A 26604-nucleotide genomic window follows, 5' to 3' on the forward strand; every position below is an offset into this window, starting at 1 on the left:
CTGCCTTATCTTGTGTGGCTGAGCCCAAATCACTGATCAGCACGAGGTGGGAGCTCCACAGAAGCTGGTTAAAAGCCTTTTTTTAGTTTCAGTATGCCCTAAATTAGGACTTGCCAACAGTTTCAAAATACATTCTGTCCAATTATCCTTTTCCTCCAAGGTCCATGTTGGCTCTCACTCTGTCTCAGGGCTGAGGAGAACAGTGGTGCCCAGGTCAGCCTCATAGACTTGTCAGCCGCTACGGCGGAAACCTGTTCCCAAAGGCCTGAAGGATTTGACAACCTATTGCTGAAGTGCTGACAAATGATCAAATAATCAAACCAGAGAGACACGGCTCCAACCCACCACCCCAGCTCCCAGCTTTCTTTAAACAGTTTGTTACAGTCTTTTTAGAAATTATCTGAAACAATAGCCGAGACAAAGGGTTTGGATCTTTTCCTTTTTTTTTTTTTAATTTAAAGCCGATTGTATAATAATTTCCTGATGTTCTAATGTTTATTCTTTAAAACTGAAATGTTCTTGCAAGGTAATATAACATAGATAGAATCATCGAGTTACCAGTTATATGAAGTATGTATTACACATATGACAACACCCAGCTTTACATGAACTTTGAAATGCAAGATGTCTTCATTACCTAAGTTATTACAGTACTGTTTTAAAGGAATCTTTTGGTTATATGTAAACACTATAATTTAGCTGTTTAAAAAATAATCATGTAAGACAAGTATGGCATTGACATAGTTTAAAAAACAATAACTAGCCCTAAATCTGAATACTCTCAGGATAGAACAGCAAAAGCAGATATCAGTCTAACGCTATGGAAAAACATGCTGAAATTTTGACTTATTTAAAGAACTGATGCTTCTTTGTGTTCCCTCCTTCTTTTGCTTTCATACTTTTAAGATTTTCACCATCAGTGCCCTCAGGAATGGGCCAACTTGTACTATGGGTGGCAGGGTAATATATGCTATTTTTAGTGTTGCCATTCTAATATTAAAAGCCATCTAAATTAAGACTCCTAAATATGTACTGGTTTAAATTAAAATCCTGAGGAATTATAATCTGTTTACTTGATGGTTTTTGTTAAGTGCAATTTGATGTATGCAGAATGCTGTTTCATTTAAGGTCATTCTTAGTAAGGCATATTAAAAATAAATATAAAAGTGACAACATAATATTTAGTTTCTTGCTACAAAATCTTAGGCAAAAATATTTTTGCATGTAGTAATGGACTTTATCCATTTGCTGGCTTACAGGAGTTAAAATTTGTGCATTAAGCTTAACTGCCCTTGTCAGAATGTGCCACCGTGCTATAGTAGTGGTCCAAAGCTACATGCTAAAGATTTTGTTTCCATGCTCAAACACAGCTTGCACAAACTGCTTGAAGACTCTGTCCATGTAAGTGCACTTCCTTGGCCATATTCCTTCCAGGAAACCAATATGGCCTCCACACGATGTCAGAACCAAAGCAATGTTTGCATTTTGTTTGGCAGTTTCTACTGGTATGGCTAAAAAGGGAGGGAAAAAGTTTTAAGACGTATCCTTCTATGAAATGCCACTGAGTAATTTCTCTTAAATGTTTCTCCTATTATATATGAATAAATATGCACAACATTAACATACACTTAAACGTACCACAGGACATAGAACCATCTCTGTGTTAAAAGCCATTTCTCTCTTCATCATTAACTCACCTTATCTATGTGATTTTCCTGGGTGCTGTTAAAGTTTCAGAAATCACTGGGCTTCATCTTTCCTTCATTCCCACTGATGGAACAGCACCCATGTTAATGCATACTTACAATTTGGTATAGTGTAAGTGAAAGGACAGTCAAGCCTGTAGGTTTTAATCTGTGTTGCAATAGTCAACTTTGGAAAAACTGAGGAACTGGGACCTTAATTGTGAATGCCGTTCAAGGGTTTGAAGAGACGTCAAACACAAAAGCTTTTCTGTCACCCTAAGATTTTGTCTATAAGATACCCTATCAGCTAATATTAAAGATTATCCTGGGTTATCATCATTATATCTGATTTGCCACCCATTTACACCTGCACGTTTCGACCACACCATGCAAACACACTGGGAGACCATTCTTGCCCTGAGGAGCTCGTACTCTAAATACGCACGGTAAACAGAAAAAGAGGAAGGACAAACAACTGCTCAAGGACACAGAAAGCTGCTCCATGTCACCTAGTAGGTTAGTGGTTTTCTACTGAATCGGGACTGCTAGAAAATTATTCAGTTTAGAATTTAGATTATTAGACAAGATACCACAAGGATTTTTCTGTTGCTGGGTTAGTTTTCAGCTGGATCAGTTCCCTGATCTGGTTCCCCGTGTTAATGCCAATATAGGAATAGCAGCAGGCACAGTTCAGGTGAGGACTGCGGTGAGGTGGCCCTTTCACAGAGAGCTACATACAGTTAGCTTAAAGTCTTCAGTGAACTACACCTGAGACATACACTGATCTTGAAAGGGATACTTCAGTGCGTATTATTTTGAATATGCATCGGTGTGTGGCTTAATCAATGCTATCACCTGGGCAGTTCCCTTTGTGAAAGAAAATAAAGGTCAGTTAGCACAGTCTGACATGCATCTGATTTCACATGATGGGACTATGCTGTCCTCATATAAACTGGCTGACATAACAGTGGAGCTTTACGGAGCTGTGGTGTTTGCACTCTTGATATAAAAATTAAGTTATTTAAGCAACTTCCTCTGGAGTTTAAGTATGTTAAATGTACTCCTAAACAAGCAGAAATCCCAATATGTTTCAGTGAAGAATGCCTTTCAAAGTTCCAGTTTTCAAAAAATAAACTTCATGGAAGGGAAAAAAGAATATCATACAGATTATTTGATTATTCAGGATGGACAGAAAAAGTAACAGCAAAAGAAGGTGTGCGTTGTCCAGACAGAAGGGACTAGTAGGGATTTCACTGTATTGTCTAAAAAAGATTATGATTCCACAAGAAAATCAGTACGATTTTAGGTCACACACTGCTAAAGTAAAAATGCCTTGGCACTACAAGACAAAGCAGCAAGTCATTCGCAGGATTTCTGTTGCTGCCTCATTTATTTTAAAGTATTTCTAAAGACAGGTTTTTAATCAAATTCACTTTTTGGGCAGTTCAGTTGTCCACATCCCTTTCTGACTGAACTTCCTTCAGAGACACCCCTCACTTGCTCCTATTTCTAGGAGTCTGTTTTCCTTTACCACTTTATACATTTGCTGTTTCAAAAGTCATTATCCTTGAGTAGTCATTATCCCTGCCTACCACTACTTTCTTTATAGCTGAGCTCCTGACTTTGGTTTGGATGCTGGCAGACTCATTGCTGTGTGCTTCAGATGCAGCCCGGCACCGCTCCTTAGCCAAAGAAGGACCCCCAGACAGAGTATGCCTCAAGAGATCTTGAGTGCAATGACTGTGGTGAACAGATGCGCAACGTAAAATAGATCAGGGCAAAAGCACCGGACCTGCAGCGTCAGGGGAGCAGCCTGTGCCTCAGAGGTCCTTACTAGCAGTGCCTGGAACGCCAGGCTCGGTTCCACTCCAGGGCCTCAGCACAGATGCTAAACCAACCATATCCATAGCTGGGTTAGTGTCTTTTATGGATGTTGTGTTGTAAGATTCCTGCCCATAACACAAAGTATTCAATTGTGCCTGGAATGGAGCACAGACCAAGCTCCAGAGAGCAATGGGGATTCTCTTGCAGAGTACACGAGATTCTTTGCTACTCAGTGCTATTAATTTCTTTCACTCTTTTCCTCCTTTCAAAGCTGCATGCATCTAAGTAGTTTATAGATTCCAGCATGTAGTAAGTGATTTTGATTCTTTACTAGGTGGAAGAAAAACCATGTTTCTCGCTGTCTCTACAAAAAGTCCTTGACTTCAGATGGAAAATTTAAAATCCTTTATGCAGAATCTGGGCCTTTTAAACCAGTACTTAGGCAAGACTAAGAAGAAAAGTCCATGAAATAAAAGCGTAGGGCCAGCCAGCCTTGACTGGGAAATAGCACAGGCTGAAAACAAGAGATGCAGAAAACAATGTGTTATGTCTTGCAGCCCAACACATGCATCATTTTCAGACTCAGCAAGTGCTCATCTGGAGTTTTGCCTCAGTTAATCTGCCCAGCAATCTCTGATCTAGCTCCTTTGGATTCTGTGGATAAACACATTGCCGTGTACAAAGACAGTGGCTACGATTCATGTGAGCTTTTGCCGACTGCATGGGAATTTGCCCACTTATCTGCACCGAGCCATCTGCTCCTCCTTCCTCTGAGCATGTGGGCCATGTTAAACAGAATCCCGATACAGAAGCGGGGATCAGACTTAAGCCTGAGTCCCTCATTCCTGCTTCAGGCAATGAATCATGCTTTACATGGCCATTCTGCAGCTGCCTCCCTGGTCACTACTAATGAGTAGGCTTATATGCAAGGCTGTGGGGAGGAGTGTGTGAGGAGAGACGGACTTGATCTCCGAGAATCAGAGACAACATGGTAACTCCCATTGATCCTAATGGATTCAGGATCGGCTGCATACTGGCCTGAACACGTCTTCATGAGCTGAGATTGTGCACAAACATGATGGTCATTTACTTTGTCAGACTAGAGTCACAGCGTAGAGAGAAATATCCTTTCTTGATGAGAAAGCGCTTTGCTGGGAGTGTGGAAAGGAGATGACAGTAATGTCTCCTCTGCTGTGCCAACCCAGCTGGGGAAGCCCTTACAGGCAAAGCTCACTGTGATCTCTGCATACCTGTCGTTCAGAGGCTGCCAGCATAATGATACTTCCCACATCAGTTTGCTGGTGGTTAATTATTCATTCCCAAACTGACTGGCAATACTATGGTGGATGCCATGTGCTGCCTGCCTCCAAACAGCAACACCAGCTCTCTCCTAGAATCCTACCAGCACTAGAATGCTGGTTATCTTCTGTGCCAGGTAAGGTACGAGCCACACACAGGTCTTTACGGATGTCATCGTCCTCATCCTGAAGGTCCCCCTATTCTAACTAACATTTGTTTGCAGGACAATTCCGCCACAGATCATCGCTGTTACCACAAGCTGCAGCGCTGGGCTGAATGTGCAGTCATATGCTTCCATCTGCAGTGAGGATTTTTAGTAGGGGCCAAGTTTGAGCTGCCGTTACCTCTCTGCTCTTACCTCCCCTGTGGTGAACAGGAGAGCCTGCCCTTGGCATAGTCGGTCCCGATACAGTTGAGTCACCATCTGTATGACTCCTTCCCAGCAGAGTTTCTTGCTCTGCAGCTTCTGAGGAGAGAACTGAAAATGTTGTGTTGCTCTCCAGTGCCAAAATGCAAATGATGCCTGGCAGTGGTGTGGTACTTTTCTCAAGGCTGTTTCTAGGGACTGCTAGTCATCCAGAAACAAACCCACAATGCAACAGAGCAAATTCTGCAATGTAAAGGGCAGATGAATGGAGGACTGGATGTGATGCACTCTAGGATACAGGATGGCATGCCAAAAGATACTACTGTTCATTTTGTCCACAAGTAACCTCGTACTTATGTTTCTACTGACCCAAATCTGTACTGCTGTTTGATCCAGCAGGCACAGACCTGTTCTTCGTGATCACAGAATCACAATGTAAATACGTATGTGCAGAATTATCTTGTTCAAAATCAATTTCTTGAACATTCTTTTCAAAAAGTATTTTTTAAAAAAGAACGATAGAAAAGCATACATGTGAAGCAGCATCAGCTTAAATAAGTCACTGCTGTGAAACTTTCTGTTCCATTGTTTGGTTGATTTCTCCCTATTCTTTAAACTCTCACCCTAATTTTTATCCATCTGGCCACTCCTTGGCCATTTGGTCTTTCTAGACAACTTCACTCAACTGTGCAGTTTACATAATAGGATGCAAAATAACACCTAAGAGCAATTACTTCAAGTTTGGATTTGGAGGGACAGAAAAGGTTCAGAATTCAATAAAAAGTACAACTAAGCCTCAGACATTCATATTTTTGGCACAGTGCATCAGGAGGGAGCTGGCACGGCACCTAGCTTCAAGGGCAGGCTTTCAGCTTGGGCACAACACTAACCAATGGCAATTAGCTACATGTTATTATAATGAAATTTAAGTCAGATGCCTAATATGCTGCTTAAAGTCTCTGAGGAGAAAAATGCCACTTCAGATGAAAAGTTAAATGTGACACTGATAATGAATGCTATCATTCCATCTTCTTGATTTATTTTTCACACTTATAAAATAAAAGGACTTGACTCGGTTATATTACATGTATCCTGAAGCAATGGCTCGTTTAATTTAGTGGTGGTGAGAGAAGTGTCATGCAATGAAGAAAACATTTGTTTTCATTAGTTAGTATTATGCAGTATGAGAACTGCAATCCAGAATTGAACTAAGATACATCAGCTGCCAAACTCTATGAACTTTAAACAGCAACCACAAGGAAGGACTGCAAATGAATTGTTTCTTCCTAATACTGGATTGAGATCAAAGGACACATTTTCTCAATATATTTGAAAATAATTGCTGGGAAGTACAAAGTGTACCAAAAAAATACATGAGAAGAAATGATCAGGTAGTAAGAGGCAACAGAGACAGCATCTGCACTTTTTAAGGAAAGTCTCTCTTTAGGTCCGCATCGTGTAGTGACAAAGCAGACGTGAGTTTGCATTCCCCAGGCTCTGTAAAGGAAGATAGATCTGGCTGGCTTTTATAAACGATATGTAAACACAAAGGAATTCCAGCTCAGCTTTCTCCCCAGTAAGTTTTCTAGGCCTGTTTTCCAGCTGTCGGAAACTACCGCTATCTACAACACAGGTGGAAGGTAGCGTAAAGGTAGGTTTTATAGGAAGAGATGAGGCATGAAATAACCAGTCCCCAAAGTCAATAAAAGACTGGTCTGGATGAGAAGAAATTTTGTGGCTTTGAATCCATTATACAGCTGTGAGTGGAAACTGCCTCTGGGTGCCACAGGCTTACATATGTCCACAGGCTTTTAAGTCAGAAAAAGTTGCCAGAATAAAGTCACCTCCCAGAATAACACCAGCCCTTTAGGTTTGCTAACATACAACAGCTCACAAAAGTGTCGAGATGAATGAACTCCAGTAACTGATGGCAGCAGCCATAATTTCTAGGCTGCTAATCAGGGTGCCTTGTGTCTCCTGCCAGCACAATTTTTCACATTGAGGTGCACAGCACAAACCAAAAAGGAGCCAAGGACAGACACAGATAACAGAGCCATGCTATTAGCTGAAAATCAACATTGTCCTGATGGCCTTTTCTAAGGTAAACTTGTCACCACGAGGACAATGGAATGCCAACAGCATTAACTTTGTGAACAAGGAATAAACAGATGCCTAACCACCCCGATATTTTCATGGAGAAAGGCTGGTTAGAGTCAGAGTTTAAGAGATGGACAGTCATTACAACAGATTCTAACACTTCTTGATTTGGGTTTCTCATGGTACTCTACCTCACCCCTCTCTACACTGCAAGACTTCTAAGGCATTCTAACAATAAGTTTGATACTAAAACTTCCACAAGAGACCATCCCTATAATATACTGTTCACAAAGAGCTGTGTTGCTTTTAAAAACCAGCTCCAAGGGAGAAGAGATCTGCTACAGCTGTACTCTACGGGACTCAATCTTTTGGCTAGTCAAACTACACCATCACAGAACTGTTGAGGCTGTCAGAGACCTCGAGATCATCTAGTCCAATCCCCAGCTACTCGAGCAGGGTTATGTAGACCAGGTTGCCCAGAACTGTATCCAATCAGGTTTTGAGTATCTCCATAGAAGAAGACCGCAAAACCTCTTTATGTCAGCGTTTGACCACCCTCAGAGTAAAAGAGCATTTTCTTGTGTTCAGATTGAATTTTGTGTGGTCAAAGTCAATGGCTGGCTCTTGAAAGCTGGAGGTTATATTCTAAAATGAAGAGACAAGGCGATGGAGTATCTGCACTAGCTTTAATCTAGTTAACAAAGGTCCCAGTCTCAGTGGCAATAGGCTGGAAAAGGTTAACGAACCCTCCAGGGACAGAAGCACACTGTCTGCTTCACTGCTCTTGTTACTTGTGCTCACTAGCTGGCTTACTTCTGCCACAGCTACTACTTCACTGTAGAACAGAAAACACAAACTGAGCTAGAACTAAATATAGAGGTAAAGCCATTGTTCCCTCTTAAATATACTTAATGGCAGAAGCATGGCACAGCAGATCACCCACCTTGTGGTACTATGGGAAAAGTCATTCCTGGGGTCATAAGACCCATTAAAATTTATCTTCAGAATCACTAGCAAGATTTGATATTTGGAACAGATTCTAGGGTCACAGCCTCATCCATTCTCATTTCCAGGACATTATATGCTTATAACAGAAACAGCAACTAGCCCATTTCAAGGAAACAAACAAAAAAAATAATCCCATAGAGGCTAGTAAATACAAAGGGACTAACTCTGGCTCAGAACGTCCCTTGAGTGCAAATTGTTGAAGATGGATGCAGTATTCTGGAGGAGTACTGCTATGTTTGCCCAGATCTTACCTTTTTTAAGCCTGTTTTGGCCAATGTAAGGGATAGGTACTTTGGCTAATCCAGAGTCACCATCTCCCCCCCTCATATTAGGTGGCTGTCACCTCTTTATATCGTTCATGCGTAGCATGGAAGCTTTTTGTTCAAGAGGAGAAGAAATCAGACTGTCTTTTTGTAGCGCACTCTACCTAAGTGGCCCTTTTGATGTCACATTTGTCTCTAACAGGTCTTCAAACTATAAATAGTAATGTGAGGGTGTGCGTGTTTCTCTATGTGCTGTACCTTTGCGCGCAGATAAACAGTACACACATACACAGAGTCTCTTCCAATTCCTTCATTCTTCTATTTGTTGTTCTAATCTGTTTGCCTACTCACTTTGGTTTCATGACTCATTCTACAAGAATCTCACTTGGCTTGTGGTGGCAGAAGACTTCCCTGAAATAAATCAAGTGTATGAACTTCATATTTAAAGGTGTCAGGTGTTCACTGCTGAAGACTGTCCCCTCAACCAGCTTTTCATTATGGTTGTTTTGCTCTACATTAACTTTTGTTCTCCCGCACTTCTCAGACATTATTACCAATACCCAGACCACAGAAACAAGCATAGCTTTTTAAGACAGTTGGCAACAAGGTTTTGATCTTCAGATCAAAAGCAAAATGTTCATAATGGTCACATGTTTGGCAGAAAATAGGAAGAAAGGCTGAAAACTCCGGTTTCCCTTATCTGCTCCATCTTCTAGTTAGATTCTTATTAATTTCAAAGTGCCACCTTCTAGAAGCTCACCTTGTCTATATCTCCTCCCTTACCCTAGAATTTGGCCTACAAGCTAACTTACATCTTTTAATTTTCAGGCATTGGAGGTAGCACTGAGATCACAAGCAACAACAGCTGAGGATTTCAAGTCATCTGAAACATAAGCAACTCCCAGACATTCTTTTTAGAGACTGGATTGAAAAATGGCAATAAAAAAAATGCTTGCTTTCACTTTCATCGAACTCTGAATGTCTACAATCCAGACATCTGTATCCAAGTTCCTCACTATAAGCTCTCTTCGTACTTGGTGAATAGAAATGGGTGCTTCTGAGATGGCAATACATCTGATATCTTCCTTACAGTGAGATAACTCACCCCCTAAATGTGCATATTTATTTCTCTGACTGTAAAGAGTCTACTAATGATTGCCACCCCATGTGCTTCTGCATTCTGTACTAATCAGATCTCTCCATCATCAGCTGGTTTATGTGTGCCTTACACCATAAGTAAATTGCAAGACTGATCCATCCCTGGAGTTTTTGATCCTATATACAAGTAACATTTAAATACACCTCCACGCGTAGGCCTGAGTTCATTCTCAGACCTATGTAGTTTGTCTTAATGATTGCATATTGAGATAAATGTATTTTAAAAAACCTAAACTTACCATGACCTGGTGAGAAAACATCATCCACAGAGTTTAGACATAACACTGGAATTCCTACTGACTTCAGCTTGCGACATGGGCTAGCATCTTCATAGTAATCATCAATTGTACGGTAGCCAAACATGACTGAAGTGAACTGCTTATCAAATTCTCTAACAGTTCTAGCCTGAAGTACAGAATTCAAATAGGGAACTATGTCAGTGTTCGGAAAACAGCGTCCAGCTAAAGCAGAAGTAACATTTTCACATACCTTCATCACGAGATCCATATCAAATAATTTCTCCAAAATTTGCCGATGCCTAAAAGGAAAGAGAGAAAAATTGGAGGGCTTGTTTTTCGTTATATAAACAGATTTAGAAGTCCTCTGCTTTATAGATACATTCATAGAAACAACTCCCTAACAAGAACATGCTTGGTTTTCATTTTCTGTCATATTAAAAATCTGTCTGGAATCCAACAGCAGAAGAATTTTCATTCATATGCAGGCACATCCAGCAACACAGTAAAAATCTGCACTAGCCATGAGAAAGATGCCAAAGATAACACAATTTAAGAGAATTAAGTATTTGGGAATACAAAATACACTCTAATTTTGCAAAGCAAATGATTAACTAGTCCCTTTCATGCTTTTGCAGTCAAGGTTGACTTAAAAGAATTAGTATATACACACATATACTCCAAGTCAATATGTGCATGTGTAAAAATTAAAAAATCCATTCACTTAATCCATAAGTATAGAAGTACATTGGTCTTGTGCCAAGTCCCTTAAGGAGCAGAGAAATTTAGTCACATCGATGACAATCTTTCTTGCACAGATCCTTTTGATTTCAAAATTTACACAAGAATGCACACAGAACAGCTATGTGAAGTGTTGTTACAGCATTAATTTTGCCAACATTATTATACCTGCTGTAGATCTCATGCTAACATCCTTCCACCTTGCTAAATAGTTTAGAAGACAACTCACCTGCTGATATAGGATTGTAGACAAGTAGTCAAGTAATAGTTGAAAAGAAGCCAGTTTAGTGGCTTCTCCAGAGATTCTACAGATTCAAAAACATTCCAACCCGCAGAGAAAATTGCAGCTGCCATTAAAGGAGTGTCTCTGCCAGTTTTGCCCAGGTAATTTAAAAGAAGCATGCTACAAACAGAAATGAAAAACAGAAACATATATACTATCAAATTGTTTGCTTCAATTTAAAGCATTTAATAACAATCAGGAAACTTTTTGTCTGTTTTTCCATAATTTCTTGTATCAGCCCTACAGTTGTGCCTAATACTTCTAAAAGATAGTCAGTGTAATCAACATATGACTCATGGAGTTTGCTTTCTCTCTCTGCTGTCAGACAGTAACGGAGTGCACTGTGTAGGATGTGGGTAGGAGTGCATTAAGAAATAAATAGAGATATACTAGTCTTATTTATATCACTAAAAGGGAGGAAAAGGTCAAATAAATGTATCTTACTCATGCAACAGGTATTCCTGAGCTGTTAGTAAATTTTACCATTTTACAAGCTCTTGGTCTGCCTGATCTGACAAATCTGATCCGTGTGCCTGACAAATGCAAGCTGCCCCGAGCGTGCCTGCCTCACTACGAAGCTGTCTTCTGAGCTGAAGGTAATACCTTTACCCCACCTCACACATAGGAGAGAACACAGCAGTTCTTAAACACAAACTATGAAAAGCGTTGGATAATAAAACTAGATAAACAAAATTATAAGCCAAATAAATGGCGTAAGTCTTGCCTTTCTGACCAATTGCAACTTACAGTCTGTATTCTCATGCATAGTTAAGTTGAATAAAAGGGAGAGTTCATCAGTATGTGACCCTTCGAATGTAGAAAAATTAAAATAGCAGCAAGAGTGTAAGAGAAAAACACTAACAGAAAAGCTCTACATCTTACTTTACTGCCTGAGGCCCCAAAGTTTACAACCAGCATTTTAATACCAAGCCTTTAAGTCAAAACATTACAAATTCTACAACTTTATATAGCTCCCTGGACCACCAATGCTCTGTACCTTGGCTTCATCTACCAAACTTCAGGAGACAGTAACCATTAGCAAGCGCATCATGAACCAGGCTGCCATCACAGAGACTTCATCCCCACGCACTACCTACCAGATCATAGGAGAGCAACGCAAAAGGGAAACCAGTCTTTGGTATTACCAAAGACTTGCCAGTTGGTAGGAACCAGCAGGAAAAGAACCGCAAACAGCACTTGGGAGTGGGCTCCTGCCATCAGCTCACACAGTTGAACCCAACGAGGAAAGTCACCTGTGGCACATACAGGAGTTAGGTAGCATATGTCACCTCTCATCCATAGAAGAGGAGGAACCTGCGAGTCACCAGACTATATACTGTAAGAACACTGAGCCATAAACTAATAAAAAAAGTTGCAGTAGTAGAATAAGCCACTTCTCTAACAGAATTCACAGAATATATGTGGTAGAGAGAAGGCTTAGGAATCCTTATGTTAGAAAACAAAGTCCCTTTCCAAAATGATACACACTGAAAATCAGTAGAACAAGTGGGCTTTCATTTACATTTACACCTTTGTGAAGAGAATGTTTATTTTTCTTCTTAATTGGGCAAATGGGTCCTACATAGACTAACTGGCTATTGAGAAAAATTTGAAAAGGGATAGATAATAAAAACTATTGTAAGATTAAGACAAGTGGATGATTTTCACAATATCTCCCTGGTGAGATCTCTGCTCCTGCTTAATTTTAAACATTTAAGTGCTCCAATTAATTTTGAAGTGTGGAAACAGTCCCCATGTGGATGATTAGAGACTCTTCCAGTATTTCTGTACAATTAAGCATATGCTTTCTCTTTGTGGTTTGGGACTTTAAAAACATTGGAGGAGGAAGGTGGAACATCTTGCCTAATGTTGCCCAGTGGTGGTGGTGAGGTAAAAGCCAGGAACACAACACAGATCCCATTGCCATACTAACATACTTTGTCACTATTTAGGATACCATAACCAGGTTAAACCAAGGACAGAAATGACACTAAGGGCCAAACACACAGCATGGGAAAAACAGGAAGAATTAGAAGCCTGAACGTAGTCACAGAACAAGTTTATTGGATCACAGAGACATGGAGAACTCACAGGCAGACCAGACTATGCTATGATGGATGCAAACAGACTCTTCATGAAGGATTGGCACTGAAGGCAAGGAGGAGAGTTTGCACCTTAAACAAAGATGCCCTTTAAATGCACAGAACTTTTCTCTGGTGCAGATTATAAGCCAATTCAGAGCTAATAGGTCAAAATCAGATGGGAGACTAACAAAGGGGATATCACAGTGGGTATCCGCTATGGATCCCTGATCAAGAGGAGGAATTAGAGAGTCCAAGTCTTTAGACAGCTAAAAGAAGCTTAATAATCACAGAGAACTGTAACCATCCCAGCATCAACTGGAACAACAGCACAGCAAGGCACAAGCAGATAACATTTTTGGAGAGTATCAAGGACAATCTTTTGATACATGATCAATGACCCAAATAGGAGCAATGTTCTATGGATCTGCTACTCACATGTAAGGAAGAACCTGTCAGGTGTGGGAAGGTGCAGAACAGTCTTGGCCACTGAGATTTTTAGATGGTGGATTTTTAAGATCAAAAGTGAGTGGGGAAGGTAAGCAGCAGAATTACAATACTGGACTTGAAGAGAGTTGGTTTCAATTTGGTCAGAGATCTGGTTGGCAGGATGCCATGTGAGGTGGCCTTGATGGGCAAAGTAGTCTAGGAGAACTGTTTGACCTTAAGGATAATTGAACATAAAGCACAAGTATGGTACATTCTGATGTGCAGGAGGTGGAGCAGGAGTGGCAGAAGACCACATGGAGGAACAAAAAACTCCTGACTGAGTTCAAAAAAGGAAGTATCCTGAAGGTGGAAGGGGAGTGGGCTGCCTGGAAGAAATAGTCATTGCCCAAGCAAGTAGGGATGCAGTTAGGAAAACTAAAGTTCAGCTGGAGTTGGAACTAGCAAGGGATACGCATGACAACAAGAAAAAGGCTTCTGCAGCAAGTACCACTTCTATAAGTACACTGGTACAAAGAAAGGCTCAGAACAAACAACATTCATTCCTTTCCCCTCATCAGTGAAGCCAGTCATGTCATCACAGAAAGCAATTAGATTGCTCAAGCGTGCTTTGTCCTTGGTGAATCCAGTCCCCTTTTTATCCTTCATATGCCTGGAAATGCCTTCCAGAAGCATCTTCCCAAAGAACTGAGATTAGACTGACCAGCCTTTATTCCTTCCTGGGGACCACTATTCAACAGAGCAGGGAACCTCGTGGCAAAAGACTCGTAAAAGGCCAAGGCTACCTGTCTTCCCTCTTTACTGCTGAGGTCTGTTCTTGGGTCTCCCAGGTCCCTGTGCCTAGTGGCAGAGTATGGAAGAATAAAGCATTAATCATGGCAGAGAAGACTGAGTTAAGGTCCAGTTATGCAAACTGGACATAAACATGTCAATGGGAACAGGTGAGGTGCACCAAAGCTCCAAAGGAAGGCAGCCAATGTCACAGTGAGACCATTCTCTCTGACTTTCAAAAGGCTGCAGCAACTATGAAATATTCCTGATGCCTGGAAAAAAAGACACCTATCTACAAGAATGGCAAGGAGGAGGAAATACAAGCTGGTTAGCCTAACCTCAGCGCTTTGGGAATATCCTCTGGAAGTCATTTCCAAGAATATAAAGGTAAAGAAGGTGACTGTTAATAGCCAGCATGGTTTTACCAAGAACAAAGCATTCCTGACCAACCTGAATGCCTTCTGTGATGAGCTGACTGCCTTTGTTGATTAGGGGAAAGGAGTGGATGTCGATTATTTTGACTTTAGCAAGGCTTTTGAGTGTCTTCCATGGTCTCTATGTAGCCAAACTGGAGGGACGTGGTTTGAATAGGTGACCTGCAACATGAGTCAGCCTAGACCACCAGGCTCAGAGAGTTGTGATCAAGAACTTCAAGTCCAACTGGAGTGGCTGAACCAGATACTAGTAGTGGTCCTTAGGGGTCAATACTGGTGTCAATACTGTGTAATGTCTTCATTAGCTGGATGATGAGATGGAACGCACCCTTAGTAAGCTTGCAGGTCAAATTGTAGAGAGTGGCTGGTGAAATGGCAGACAGAGCTGCCATTCTGAGGGACCTCAACAGGAGAAATGGGCTGGCAGAAACCTCATGAAGTTCAACAAAGGCAAACACAAAGTCCTGCAGCTAGGACAGACTAATGACTGGATAGAGAGTAGCTCTGCAGAAAAAGACCTGAGCAAACTGAACATGACTCAGCAATGCACCCTTGCAGCCATGACGACAAAAAAACAACATGCTGTGCTTTGTTAGTAAGAGCAAAAGAAGCAAGTCTAGGGAAATTATTATTTTCCTGTATTTGGCACTTATGAGGCTGTATCTGGAGCACTGTGCCTAATTTTGGGCTTCACAGCAAGATAGACACTGACATACTGGAGACATTCATGTCTTCATACTGAGACACACGGAAAATCCCAGCAACGAGAATGGAAAAAGATTGGCCTGATTTAAAAGGCTGCCAAGTTAATTATTTATTTCAGTATCGATTACTATATTGCTTGAAGAAATCTGTATTTATCCCAAATCTCCAACAAGTCATTAATAGATCAATGTCAATATACAGGGCTATATCTGCCCACCCTCCATAAAATTTATCAGAAAGAAGGGAAGCTCAGGAAGTTACCACTGCGTCTGCAGTATTTCTAAGGGAAGTTCTCCTCTCCTACAATATTCCTTAAAGAGGCTGTCTGAACACTTCTCCTAGCTTCTAGCAGTGATTTTTGTAAGCCACTGTGCTATCATTGTCTGTTCTAGCTGTGCTTTCTGGAGAGAAGCCAGGACACAGCAAATCTTAATACCACATGCCATATCAACCCATACTGATTTCAACAACAATACTACTTCTTGCTTCTGAGCCAGACAGAGCAAATAACCACATCTCTTCCAGCTTAACTTACCCACACACTGCAGAACCCAAATAGAGTGAAGATAAATCTTGTAATTTCTAGAGGTTGCTAAGAAACATGTTATGTTAGCTCTAGTTCCTATTTTTTATATCCCTGTTCCAAAGACAGCCTCCATAGTTTCCAAAGACTGTATTGCCCACCTGTTTGGCCGTCAATCTGTATGTCAGTGTTTCCCGTCTTTCTCCACCCCCCTCAACTTTTGAACGTTCCCTGACATAGAGCTAAAAGCCTCAAATATACGAAGTTTCTAAAAGTCTTCTGAATATTGACTGTTGGGAGACAGACCCAAGCTAGTTGCAGGTCAGTAAGTAATGCAAGTATTGCGGAGTAATAATTTACCATCAGGCTACAACAGTCTTATTTTACGATCGTAGTTAAGCTGAGACTTGTGTTACATAATACCTTACCCTCCCATAGAAACACCGGCTGCCATGAACGGAGCTGAGGGGTACAAGCTGTGTACATGACGAATAACGGCCTCTAAATCCTCTGTGTTAGCTGCACAGTAAGTCCTTGGTGTCTGTAAGGAGGCAGAGGGAAAAATGCCACCCTAAGCTTTTGTATTATCCTTTAAGGACAAAGCAAACTGAACAGTGGATCATTTATATAACAAGACAAATTTAGCATTTATCATGAAACTGCACTAAATGGCAAACACAAACCCAGAGCATTTCAGGAGGAGGTGGAGGAAGGAGTTATACTTGTTGTCACTGCAAAATAAAACAGGTGACAAACATCTTCAGTATCTGCAACCTCCAGGTCATCGGATGCAATCTGAACACTGAGTAACGAGCTAAACTAGGCAGAACTAGATCAGAACTAGATAGGCACCAATACTTTTAAAATACCCCAAGGAAAATGGAACATATCATAAAGGCTGCAATTTACAGAAAATAAAGTTATATTGACAATTTTACCATCTTCACTCACATTCAGTATTAGGTTTCAAGTTCTGTTAGCTAGCATTTGAAAAGTAGCCATCCCTGGAAGTGTTCAAGGCCAGGTTGTATGAGGCTGTGGGCAACCTGGTGTAGTGGAGGGTTTGTTTCCCTGCCCATGGCAGGGGGGTTGGAACTAGATGATCTTTGAGGTCCCTTCCAACCCTAACCATTCTATGATTTTATGATTTAGATTCTACACACAATACAAGCAAATAAATAAATAAATAAATTCGCCAGTGCCATTTACCTAATGTACTAAAATATTCCATTAACTAAAGGAATGAAACACGTATATTATCCCTCTCTACCTACCATCAGCATCTCTTCAAATCTTGAATCGAGACTTGGAATGACTTCCACTGACATCACTGAGATTTGGGTAACCCCTTCCTTGCCTTTGAAGGATAAGCACAGCTTTTGAGCCTTACCTGCACAGACAACTGCTACCTGCCCCAATCTGGTAACTATCTGGAACAGTATAAGGGAGATAAGCCCTTTTAGGTACAATTAGAATCACAGTAAAATAAGTTTTTTTCTGATAGTGTTCTCTAGATTTACTCTATAGCAAAAGAGAGCTTTTAATTGTAGAGTAGCTACTAATGTTATTAGTGACCTTGACTTATAACTATAAGTAGTGGCTGGCCTGCCAAAATTCAGTACAAACATAAAAACTAAATACAAAAATACTTAATTATGAGTTAATTGAACTTATTTGTTCCCTGAAGCAACAATGTATTTTAAGGTGGTTTTTTTTTTTTTAAATTGCTTTCAGTTGAACAGCCTGGACATTTGTGGGCAATTTTAACAAGTTTAATTAGATGAAACTAATTACTTAAAATACATTTAACAAGAATATTGAACTGTTGAAGTCAAAGATTTAAAAAAAGAGAAGAAAAACTAAATCTGGATAATTAAAACTGAAGACATTTTTAATTTCCATTTATGTTGCATTGCCAGTTCTCATCCACATGAATCACTCTTCACTGTTATACACCCTATTAATTATAAACAGTGTGAATATGGTTTGTTTTAATTAAATTGTCAGGTTTACAAGGAAAAATACATTATTTTTGGCAACTAGGGTCTAATGTATTCTAAGTGAAAGTACATGTCATTAAAATTTTATAAAACTAGAGAGATGTCTTGCATTTTAATTTCAGTTAATTCCTGACACTTTAATGTCTGTCTACCTACTCATTGTGTGAAGATATTTTAAAACACCATCTTAGCTCACATTGGCTGTGGTCAATCTAGTATTTGATTATCCTGTAACTATATTTCACAGTAACTTTCAATAACAAATGAGAACAGCATTTTAAAACTGCTTATTTAAATAGCTATAATTTGGTGTAAATTTGAATCTATCTTTAAGGAGACTAGAAAAATAACTTCTTGCATGACCAATTTTTACTGTGGTGCTTAACTGTGCTTCAAACTCATTAACCAGGGATTTTATATTAAAATGTAGAAACCCCTTTGCAGAAAATGTGATAATTTCAGCTGGTTTGCTTCACAGCAAGATCTTATAAAGCTTAAAGATGTAAATCCGATTACAGTAAAATACACACAATGCATCCAAACAAGAGATCTTTTCTCTTAACGATTCAGAAATTCATCAATAAGGACTTTGTGTATCACAAAACTGCTTTGTAGATCCATCTCCAAAAGTATGCAGAAAACTACTCTTAACATGGCAATATTTGCATTGAAATGCTTTATCTGATTATGGGAAAACATTCTGAGCTTTTTAAAGTTTGGAACCAGGAGATTAAAAAATGCAAAACAATGCCAAGTATTATGCACATTCATTCCAGCTGCAGAACTGTCAACAAAACGCATGTGAAGAAACAAAGCTTATTCAGCAATATTTCATCATGCCTTGTCCCTAGCTGCAGACAACGTTTAGCTTCAAGACTCTGTCATTCGTGGAATTGCCAGTTATTTCTCAGCAAACATGGTAAGTCTGTCCCAAACACAAAAAATTTCTTTTGTAGCTGAGTTTGTGTCGTAATTGCTGAGAAAAATACAAGAACACATTTAACTTTTAGGGTATGGCTATCCATAAAAATCTGGTTCATTAATTCAATAACACATAATACGGATCAATTTTAGTGGCACATCTTTTTAACCGTATCAAAATCTAGTTTAAACTCCTATTGGCAAATGGGAAAGTAATTATGACTGCTTATATTTGAATTTGTATGTTAGAACAATGGGAGAAAATTACATTGATTGAACAGAATTTCTTGGATGTGTGCATTTCAGGTACTATTTTTGGAAATAAAAGTATAAGCATTGTTCATTTTAATGTTACAGATATTAATAATTTTAATTATTTCCTAAAATGAAATGTTCACAAAAATTGCGTGTTGACCAGTTGACCTTTTTGAGTTTTAAAATAAAAGATGAATGTTGGCCCATGATTGATCTACCAGATGATTAGATTCCCTTCTCTGCATTTTCAGCAGATGCTGTGAGTTTCTCTCATTTAAATCCAGCCATACAAATAGACACAAATGTTTCCATATATACCGTTTACAAGTGAGAGACGTTTGTCTTAGAAGTCATCCTTACCAAAAGATCCTCACCAGCAATTCCCCGATTGTTAAAAACCACACACCTAAAAAATGAGACAATAAATCCAATTATACACATTGTTCATTCCACTAAAAAAGATAACTTAAACACACCAAAAAAACAGAAAATGCATAAAGAAAAACGAGCCAGTTCTACGAATAAGTTCAGCACATAAAAATTTACATTCCTACAGATCCTAAAGTCTGACCTGTGTGGAACAACCTTTATGCCAAAATGGAGTTCACTGAAGTCAGTGGGACTCTATCCGAGCTCTGTGATTTGCCGGTCGAGGTCAGATTGCAGGGTGAGGGCCTCGGGGTCTACCTGAAGATGGTACATGCACCTTGTTCTGCCCGCACTCTGAGCTGGCCAGATACGAGGAGCCATAAACTCTGCCCTAGCAGGTTCTGAGCCTAAAGCACTGCTCTGAAAGAGAGCATCGGAGATCCACATATAGACATCCCTCAAAGCTGCACAATTGTATAAAATACCAAAAAATGAGCCAAATCAAAACTATAATGACAGCTGCATCTAAGTTGCAGGTTCTTGGGGATGGGAATTTTTTCTGTCCGGTATAGCAGAAGTTTCTGTTCTCTCTATCCTGGTGGAAGTCTGAATTTTCTAGTACTATTACCTTGATTTAAGGATCTGTGCTTTCTTAATAAATCTTACTTTTCTATTACCCTTCTATCATCTCACTGTAATAATTTTGTTAAATAATATATACATATTTTAGATGGGTTAAAGGCATGAAAAATTACTTATTTTGGTATTTTTCTCAAATACTGCTGTTTAATATTGCTACTGCGTTCAGCTCTGGGGTCCCCAACAGAAGAAGGACATGGAGCTGTTGGAGCAGGTCCAGAGGAGGGCCACGAAGATGATCTCCGGGCTGAAGCACCTCTCCTAGGGAGACAGGCTGAGAGAGTTGGAGTTGTTCAGCCTGGAGAAGGAAGGCTCCGGGGAGATCTTACAGCAGTCTTCCAGTAACTAAAGGGGGCCTACAAGAAAGCTGAAGAGGGACTTTTTACAACGGCATGTAGTGATAGGACAAGGGGTAATGGCTTTAAACTGAACGAGGGTACATTTAGATTAGATCTAAAGAAGAAATTTTTTACACTGAGGGTGATGAGGCACTGGAACAGGTTGCCCAGAGGAGCTGTGGATGCCCCGTCCCTGGAGGTGTTCAAGGTCAGGTTGGACAAGGCTTTGAGCAACCTGGTGTAGTGGAAGGTGTCCTTGCCTGTGGGAGGGGGGGGTTGGAACTAGATGAACTTTAAGGTCCTTTTCAACCCTAACCATTCTATGATTCTATGATTAAAACCAAAATTATAGCATTCTGTTGAAATCTGATCTAAAGCTCTCCTTTTTAAGGCCATACTTTCTTTTCTTAGGTGATCAAATGCAGATACTTCTTTCAAGAATACTAAAATTAATAGTAAGAAGTTGTTGATTTGAGGGCTTTCCTCCTCTGATATTTTTTACTGGTAAGTTTTGAAGTGGTTTTAAAATTACTTTGAACAAGTTAAAAGTGCTACTTTACTTTCATAATTTAGTAAAGCAGTTATCCAAATCTCCAAACAAAGAACAGATAGCCAGACATGTACATAAACGCTCACATATACACATTTGAAGAACTTATTATAGTCAGTACCAGAAGGAAAGACAAAATGTAATATTCCAAACACAGGCCCTGGAACAACAACAACTTATTTTAAAGCACAGCAGCAGCAATACATAAAGGAATCTACTCATTGATTAATCCACTTATTTTACCCAATTGTGGCCAGAAACCTTAATCATAAAACTAAATTAAGCAGAGACAATTAAAAGGTGACAAACTTCTTCCTTAACCACCACTAGTAAGAGTAGGCTAGCTCCCCTTTCTGCACTCACGAATTTGAGGCTGCTGAATCAAGCAATTTTGGCATTCAGAAGCCGACCTCCTCCGAGGCCTGCTGCCAGCAACCCATCCACACAAGTCTTGTTGGAGTTGAATACAAACCCCTTCTCTAGAAAGTGTAAAGGTAACACAAATATTGGTATTTTAATTTAAGAAGCAGCAGCAGCAAAGGCCTATGCAACCTTAGCTTGCTTTCACTGCAATCTCTGGGGCACGTTTGTAGATGCTAAAACAGCCCTCCCAAATGTACCCCTGTTACATAATTCTACTATTATTATTACTAATAATACTTTCTTACATAAACTAATGCCTTTAGATTTCATTTGCCTTAGGGAGGTATCTTATACATACTTATATTTGGTCTTACTAGAAGAAGCAAAATACTAGCGATGAAATACAACAGCACCTATATCCCAGCGTTTCGCTTTGATGGATCATATGAAGAATGTAGGATTCCTTGCTCGTTCCTGTCAGGCCAGGCAATAAGAGGACAGTGGGTCTTGCGCTGGCATCCGGATAATATAAGCTCTCATTATTATCAAACCAATCCAACGAAATCTGTCCTCCATCTGCTGTTTTAATGAGCTCACTGAAAGGCACATTTCAAGACAACACTGATTAGATTGAAAAATACACACATGCTACTAAGAGTGCTCACAGTGTACAAATTACCAGGTAAAAATTCTGCATTTTTAATTATGTTTTAATACTCACAGTGCCACCTAATTAGGTACGTTTGCATGTTGACCATTGAGAAAGAGCCATGCCTACAGGTGACAAGAGTTAGCACAGTCGATTTGTGGAGTAATTCCCGTTCACAGTAAGTGAAGAGCTGGCATTTCAGGAATTGCTGCTGATGTACTGGAAGCTTGTAACTAATGTGATTTTTGGCATTGCCTTCTATTTTATTTAGGCTTGTGTACTGCAGATTTTCTTTGGATCATCTGCGAATCTTTTGAGAGCACACTGGCAATGTGTTAAACATTTATCACATTTTTTTCTCTTTATCCAAAAGAGGATGGCACTTTGTTATGTTTTAAACATGTGGAACGCAGACACACATTACTTTAGCTTTCACCCTGTATCTCTACAAACGTTGCTAGAATGAGCTCTTAAACCATGTATCTTAAGAATGCAACAAGTAATTATAATATCCCAAGGAGCTATGCATGCATTAAACAATGACAAGAAGGTTTCCTTCTTTTTTTAGAACTACCAAAACGTAAGCCTACCTTGCATCTGATTTTACATTTGAAAGTCTTGATAGCACCTACTCCAGATTTTAAAGCTCATCAGCCTTGTTGGACTCACTAGCTCAGCTCTGCCCTTTTTCAGTAATGGGAAGTAGATGCAACGCTGGTGTGTACTGCCAACACAACCTCAAATGCTGCAAAATAAGCATTGCCCCATGGAACTACGTTACTTCCCTCACAAACCTTGAAATAGAGAGTATACAAGAAGGGCTAGAAAAAGTGGACATGGCCATACCACTGAAATGTTTCCTAGTTACTAAAACTAAGGGAAGCTGCTAAATGCTAAATCTATTCTACCATGCAAACAGAGCTGAAACAACTTGTGCTGCATCCAGATTCCGGCGCATAAAAGTACTTCTCTTTAGGTCTTGTGCCAAATGCCTCATTTGCCAGACTAAGTCTCATTTCTGTGTGAGAGAGATCAGCTGAGGACAAACAATAAATATAAGTTTTTTCCCTCTTAGAATTTAGGCATCAAAGAACACAACATAAACCCCATAGGTAAAAGTTACTCTGAAAAATCCCAGAAGTTTTATATATTCGAAACAAGGCTGAATGTGGCCATGCTACGGTTAAGGTATAACATGTTGATTCAATGGACAGATACAGTGATTGCATGACCCTTGCAAAACAATGGCATTCAAACACCAGAATATTTGATACATCAGATGACTGTGCTGCCATCCAGAGGGACCTCAATGGGCTGGAGAAATGGGGTGACAGGAACTTCATGAAGTTCAATGAGGGGAAGTGCAAAGTCCTGCACCTTGGAAGGAACAACCCCATGCATCAGTACAGGCTGGGGGCTGACTGTTTGGAAAGCAGCTTGGCAGAAAAGGATGTAGGGGTCCTTGTGGACACCACATTGAACATGAGCCAGCAATGCATCCTCGCAGGAAAGGCGGCCAACAGCCTCCTGGGCTGCATTAGGAGGAGCATTGCCAGCAGGTCAAGAGAGGGGATCCTTCCCCTCTATTCAGCACTAGTGAGGCCACATCTGGAGCACTGGGTCCAGTTCTGAGCTCCCCAGTACAAGGGAGACATGGACATACTGGAGAGAGTCCAGCAAAGGGCCACAAAGACAATGAAGGGACTGGAGCATCTCTTCTATGAGGAACGGCTAAGAGAGCTGAGGCTGCTTAGCTTGAAGAAGAAAAGGCTCAGGGCGATCTTATCAATGTCTATAAATACCTGAAGGGAGGGTGCACAGAGGACGGAGCCAGGCTCTTTTCAGTGGTGCCCACTGACAGGACCAAAGGCAAACGGGCACAATCTGAAACACAGGAGGTTCCCTCTGAACATCAGGAAACACTTTTTCACTGTGAGGGTGACTGAGCACTGGCACAGGTTGCCCAGGGATGTTATGGAGTTGCCATCCCTAGGGATATTCAAAAGCTGTCTGGGCATGGTTTTGGGCAACTGGTTCTAGGTAGCCCTGCTTGAGCAGAGGGGTTGGACAAAGTGACTTCCAGAGGTCCCTTCTGACCTCAACCATTGTGTGATCCTATGCATATATAACCACATCAGTTCCTATATTGTCACCAATATTTCAGTGCTCCAAAACTCTCTGAGATAAACTAAGGCCATTTGGGAACCTTGACCTTTTAAACCGACTGTATATTGAATGCAGGATAGAGATGTTTCCAAGGCTAGGATGGAGTTGTAAAGGCAGGCATAAAGCAAAAAAATGGGCACGAGCTTGAGCAATGATGGCAGCTGCGGCACAGTCAGAGTAAGGTAACTGGTGGCTACTGAATCAGTCACTTTCCAGCAGAAAGGCACTTACTTCCTGTACTGTACTTGGGGTCTAGAGGTGATAAAGGGACGCAGGAGTGTCTGCACCCGACCTTCCCAGCACCAAATCGTGGGATAGTAAGTTTCTGTCACAACAGGGCAATATTCCTCAAGAAAGCGGCAGAAACGGTCGTTGCTGGCCACCAGCTGGGGTTTCTAGGAAGAGAGACTACAGTCAGGCATGGACATTCATATAAAACAAACTAACTAATAAATAAATAAAAAAAAATAAAAAAAATAAAAAAAAAAAATAAAAGCTTGTTTAAATCCTCTCCCAGTGAACTGACTTCTTTCATATAATCATTTGCAATGCTTTTTCCTTTAATAGTAAAGAGGTAAGTAAAACAAACAAACAAAAAAAGCCAAAATGCCCACTGAAAAGTGAAACCCACTAAACATTATGGATTCCTTACCTATTTCTAGTAACATTCTAATCTAGCTCTACTTTTACCAGCACTGTTCCTTTCACTGAAGAATCAAACCCACACTGCCTCACAGTAGGGGAGAAAGATTTTACTGAATCAATTGTCTTGCACCGCGCAGAAATGATGATTAGTCTGTGTACTTTGACTGTGCACCTGCAGTACCTATTCTAACCTGGTAGGACACTCCTCCTCCTATCTCATACTAGGGTACACAACTGCATTGGTTACTCATCTCTAATAATGTTCTGCATAGCTGCCATTTGTATACCAATTAACGTGGAAATCCCTGTATACCAAACGACTCACATTTTAGCAACCACATTTCTTAAACTTCTCTTTTACACTGACTATCCAACAAGCAAGCTTTAATAGGACAATAATAGATGCTTTGAAGAAAACCATTACACATACACAGCAGTAGTGGCACGTCCTCCTGACCCTTCATTTTTCTCCTCTTACAAAAATCAAGTAACCACTTCTTGATGAAGAGGAAGGCTATGTTCTCAGTGGTGCTGTGAAGGACTATGGGAACACACACGTCTTCCAACAGTCATAAATTTTTTGATATGCATATTTTCAGCTGATTAAGCATTCAATGAGGTGTCCTCACCACGGGGCCACTTGAGATCGGATCGGGCTCACTGTATCCAAGTAATTTGCGAATGCCCAACTTATCTGTGAAACCACTACTGATGAGAAGATGCGCAAGAGGGTCTTAGTCCCTCAAAACAACGTGATGGTGGCCCCAAAGGTAATAGTGACGGTACCAAAGGCAGACACAAGGGCAGCAAACTATTTTATCACCTGCTGTGTTACTAAACAGGCTAACAGGTCGGGTTTTTGTTGTGGAGAGAGGGCTCCTGACTTCTCTTTCCAAACCATTGCCCCCAGCCGAGCTTTTTCCCTGGTATAACTGCATTTCGGGGGCGCCTGAGGCCAGAGCCCCTCCCCGACTGGGCACGACCAGACGGGCACTCCTCGGGCCGACCGGCCCCCGGGGGGGACGGGCGAGCCGCTGCGGAGGAATCGCCTCGGCGATTCACCGGAGCCCGACAGCCCCGGCGGGCGGGGGGGGGGGGCTGCGCGGCGCGGCGCGGTGGCGGAGATGGGCCTGCGCTGGGGACGCGGGGGGTTTTCGGCCCACCGGGACCCCGGGGCGGTACCTCCCGAGGAAGGCTGAGGGGCGTGAGGGCGAGGCGGGCGCTGAGCCCTGCCCCCCGCCCGGCCGTTTCAGGTGCCGCCGCATCCCGCAGCAGAAGGGCGCCGGCTGCCGCCCCTGAGCGGGGTGGGTGGAGGTGACCTTCGCGGGACGGTCCCCTCTCGGCGGGACACCTGCGGAGCCCGCCCGCCCCGCCGCCCTCCCGCTCACCTTGGCGATGCTGCTGAGGTAGTAGCAGGCGTAGGCGACGCCGAAGCCCAGCACCAGGGACAAGCCCACGCCGGAGCCGAAGAGCCCCACGCGGACCTGGCTCTCCAAGTAGAGGGAGAGCTCCCTGGTCAGCACCTGCCAGTCCATCGCGCAGGCGGGGCGGCACGGCGGGGTCGGGCAGGGCAGCGCAGGCGAGGGCAGCGCAGCACACTCCGGCGGCCGCGCCGCGGCCGAGCCCACCCCGGCGCGGAGGGAGGAGGAGGAGGAGGAGGAGCTGCCGCCCGTCTCCTGCGGCCGCTGCCCGCGGGCCGCTCCGCGCTACAGCGCCGCCGGCGGCGTCCCCGCACCGTCCCCGGGCCGCCCCCGCCTCGGCCGCCGAGGCCTGCGGGGCGCGGGCGG

The 26604-nt window shown here is 41.5% G+C and overlaps 1 protein-coding gene across 2 annotated transcripts; it reads right to left on the minus strand.

The window, feature by feature from the left end:
- Window positions 1-641: 641 nt before the first annotated feature.
- ABHD3 (abhydrolase domain containing 3, phospholipase) lies at window positions 642-26390 on the minus strand. Of its 2 annotated transcripts, XM_086608610.1 has the most exons (9): window positions 26206-26369; window positions 24404-24567; window positions 21771-21953; window positions 19459-19504; window positions 16351-16463; window positions 10908-11081; window positions 10191-10239; window positions 9941-10106; window positions 642-1511 (listed from the first exon to the last, which is right to left on the minus strand). In XM_086608610.1, exons 1-9 carry the CDS (start codon window positions 26350-26352, stop codon window positions 1333-1335), a joined length of 1221 nt encoding a protein of 406 aa, XP_086464736.1. In that variant the 5' UTR covers window positions 26353-26369; the 3' UTR covers window positions 642-1332. The 2 variants fall into 2 exon arrangements, with proteins under 2 accessions (XP_086464736.1, XP_086464735.1); XM_086608609.1 differs by lacking the exon at window positions 10908-11081 and having other exon boundaries at window positions 26206-26390.
- Window positions 26391-26604: the final 214 nt, after the last annotated feature.

The sequence above is a fragment of the Tauraco erythrolophus genome, chromosome 3, assembly GCF_009769465.1.
Source record: "Tauraco erythrolophus isolate bTauEry1 chromosome 3, bTauEry1.pri, whole genome shotgun sequence".
Lineage (NCBI taxonomy): Eukaryota > Metazoa > Chordata > Aves > Musophagiformes > Musophagidae > Tauraco > Tauraco erythrolophus.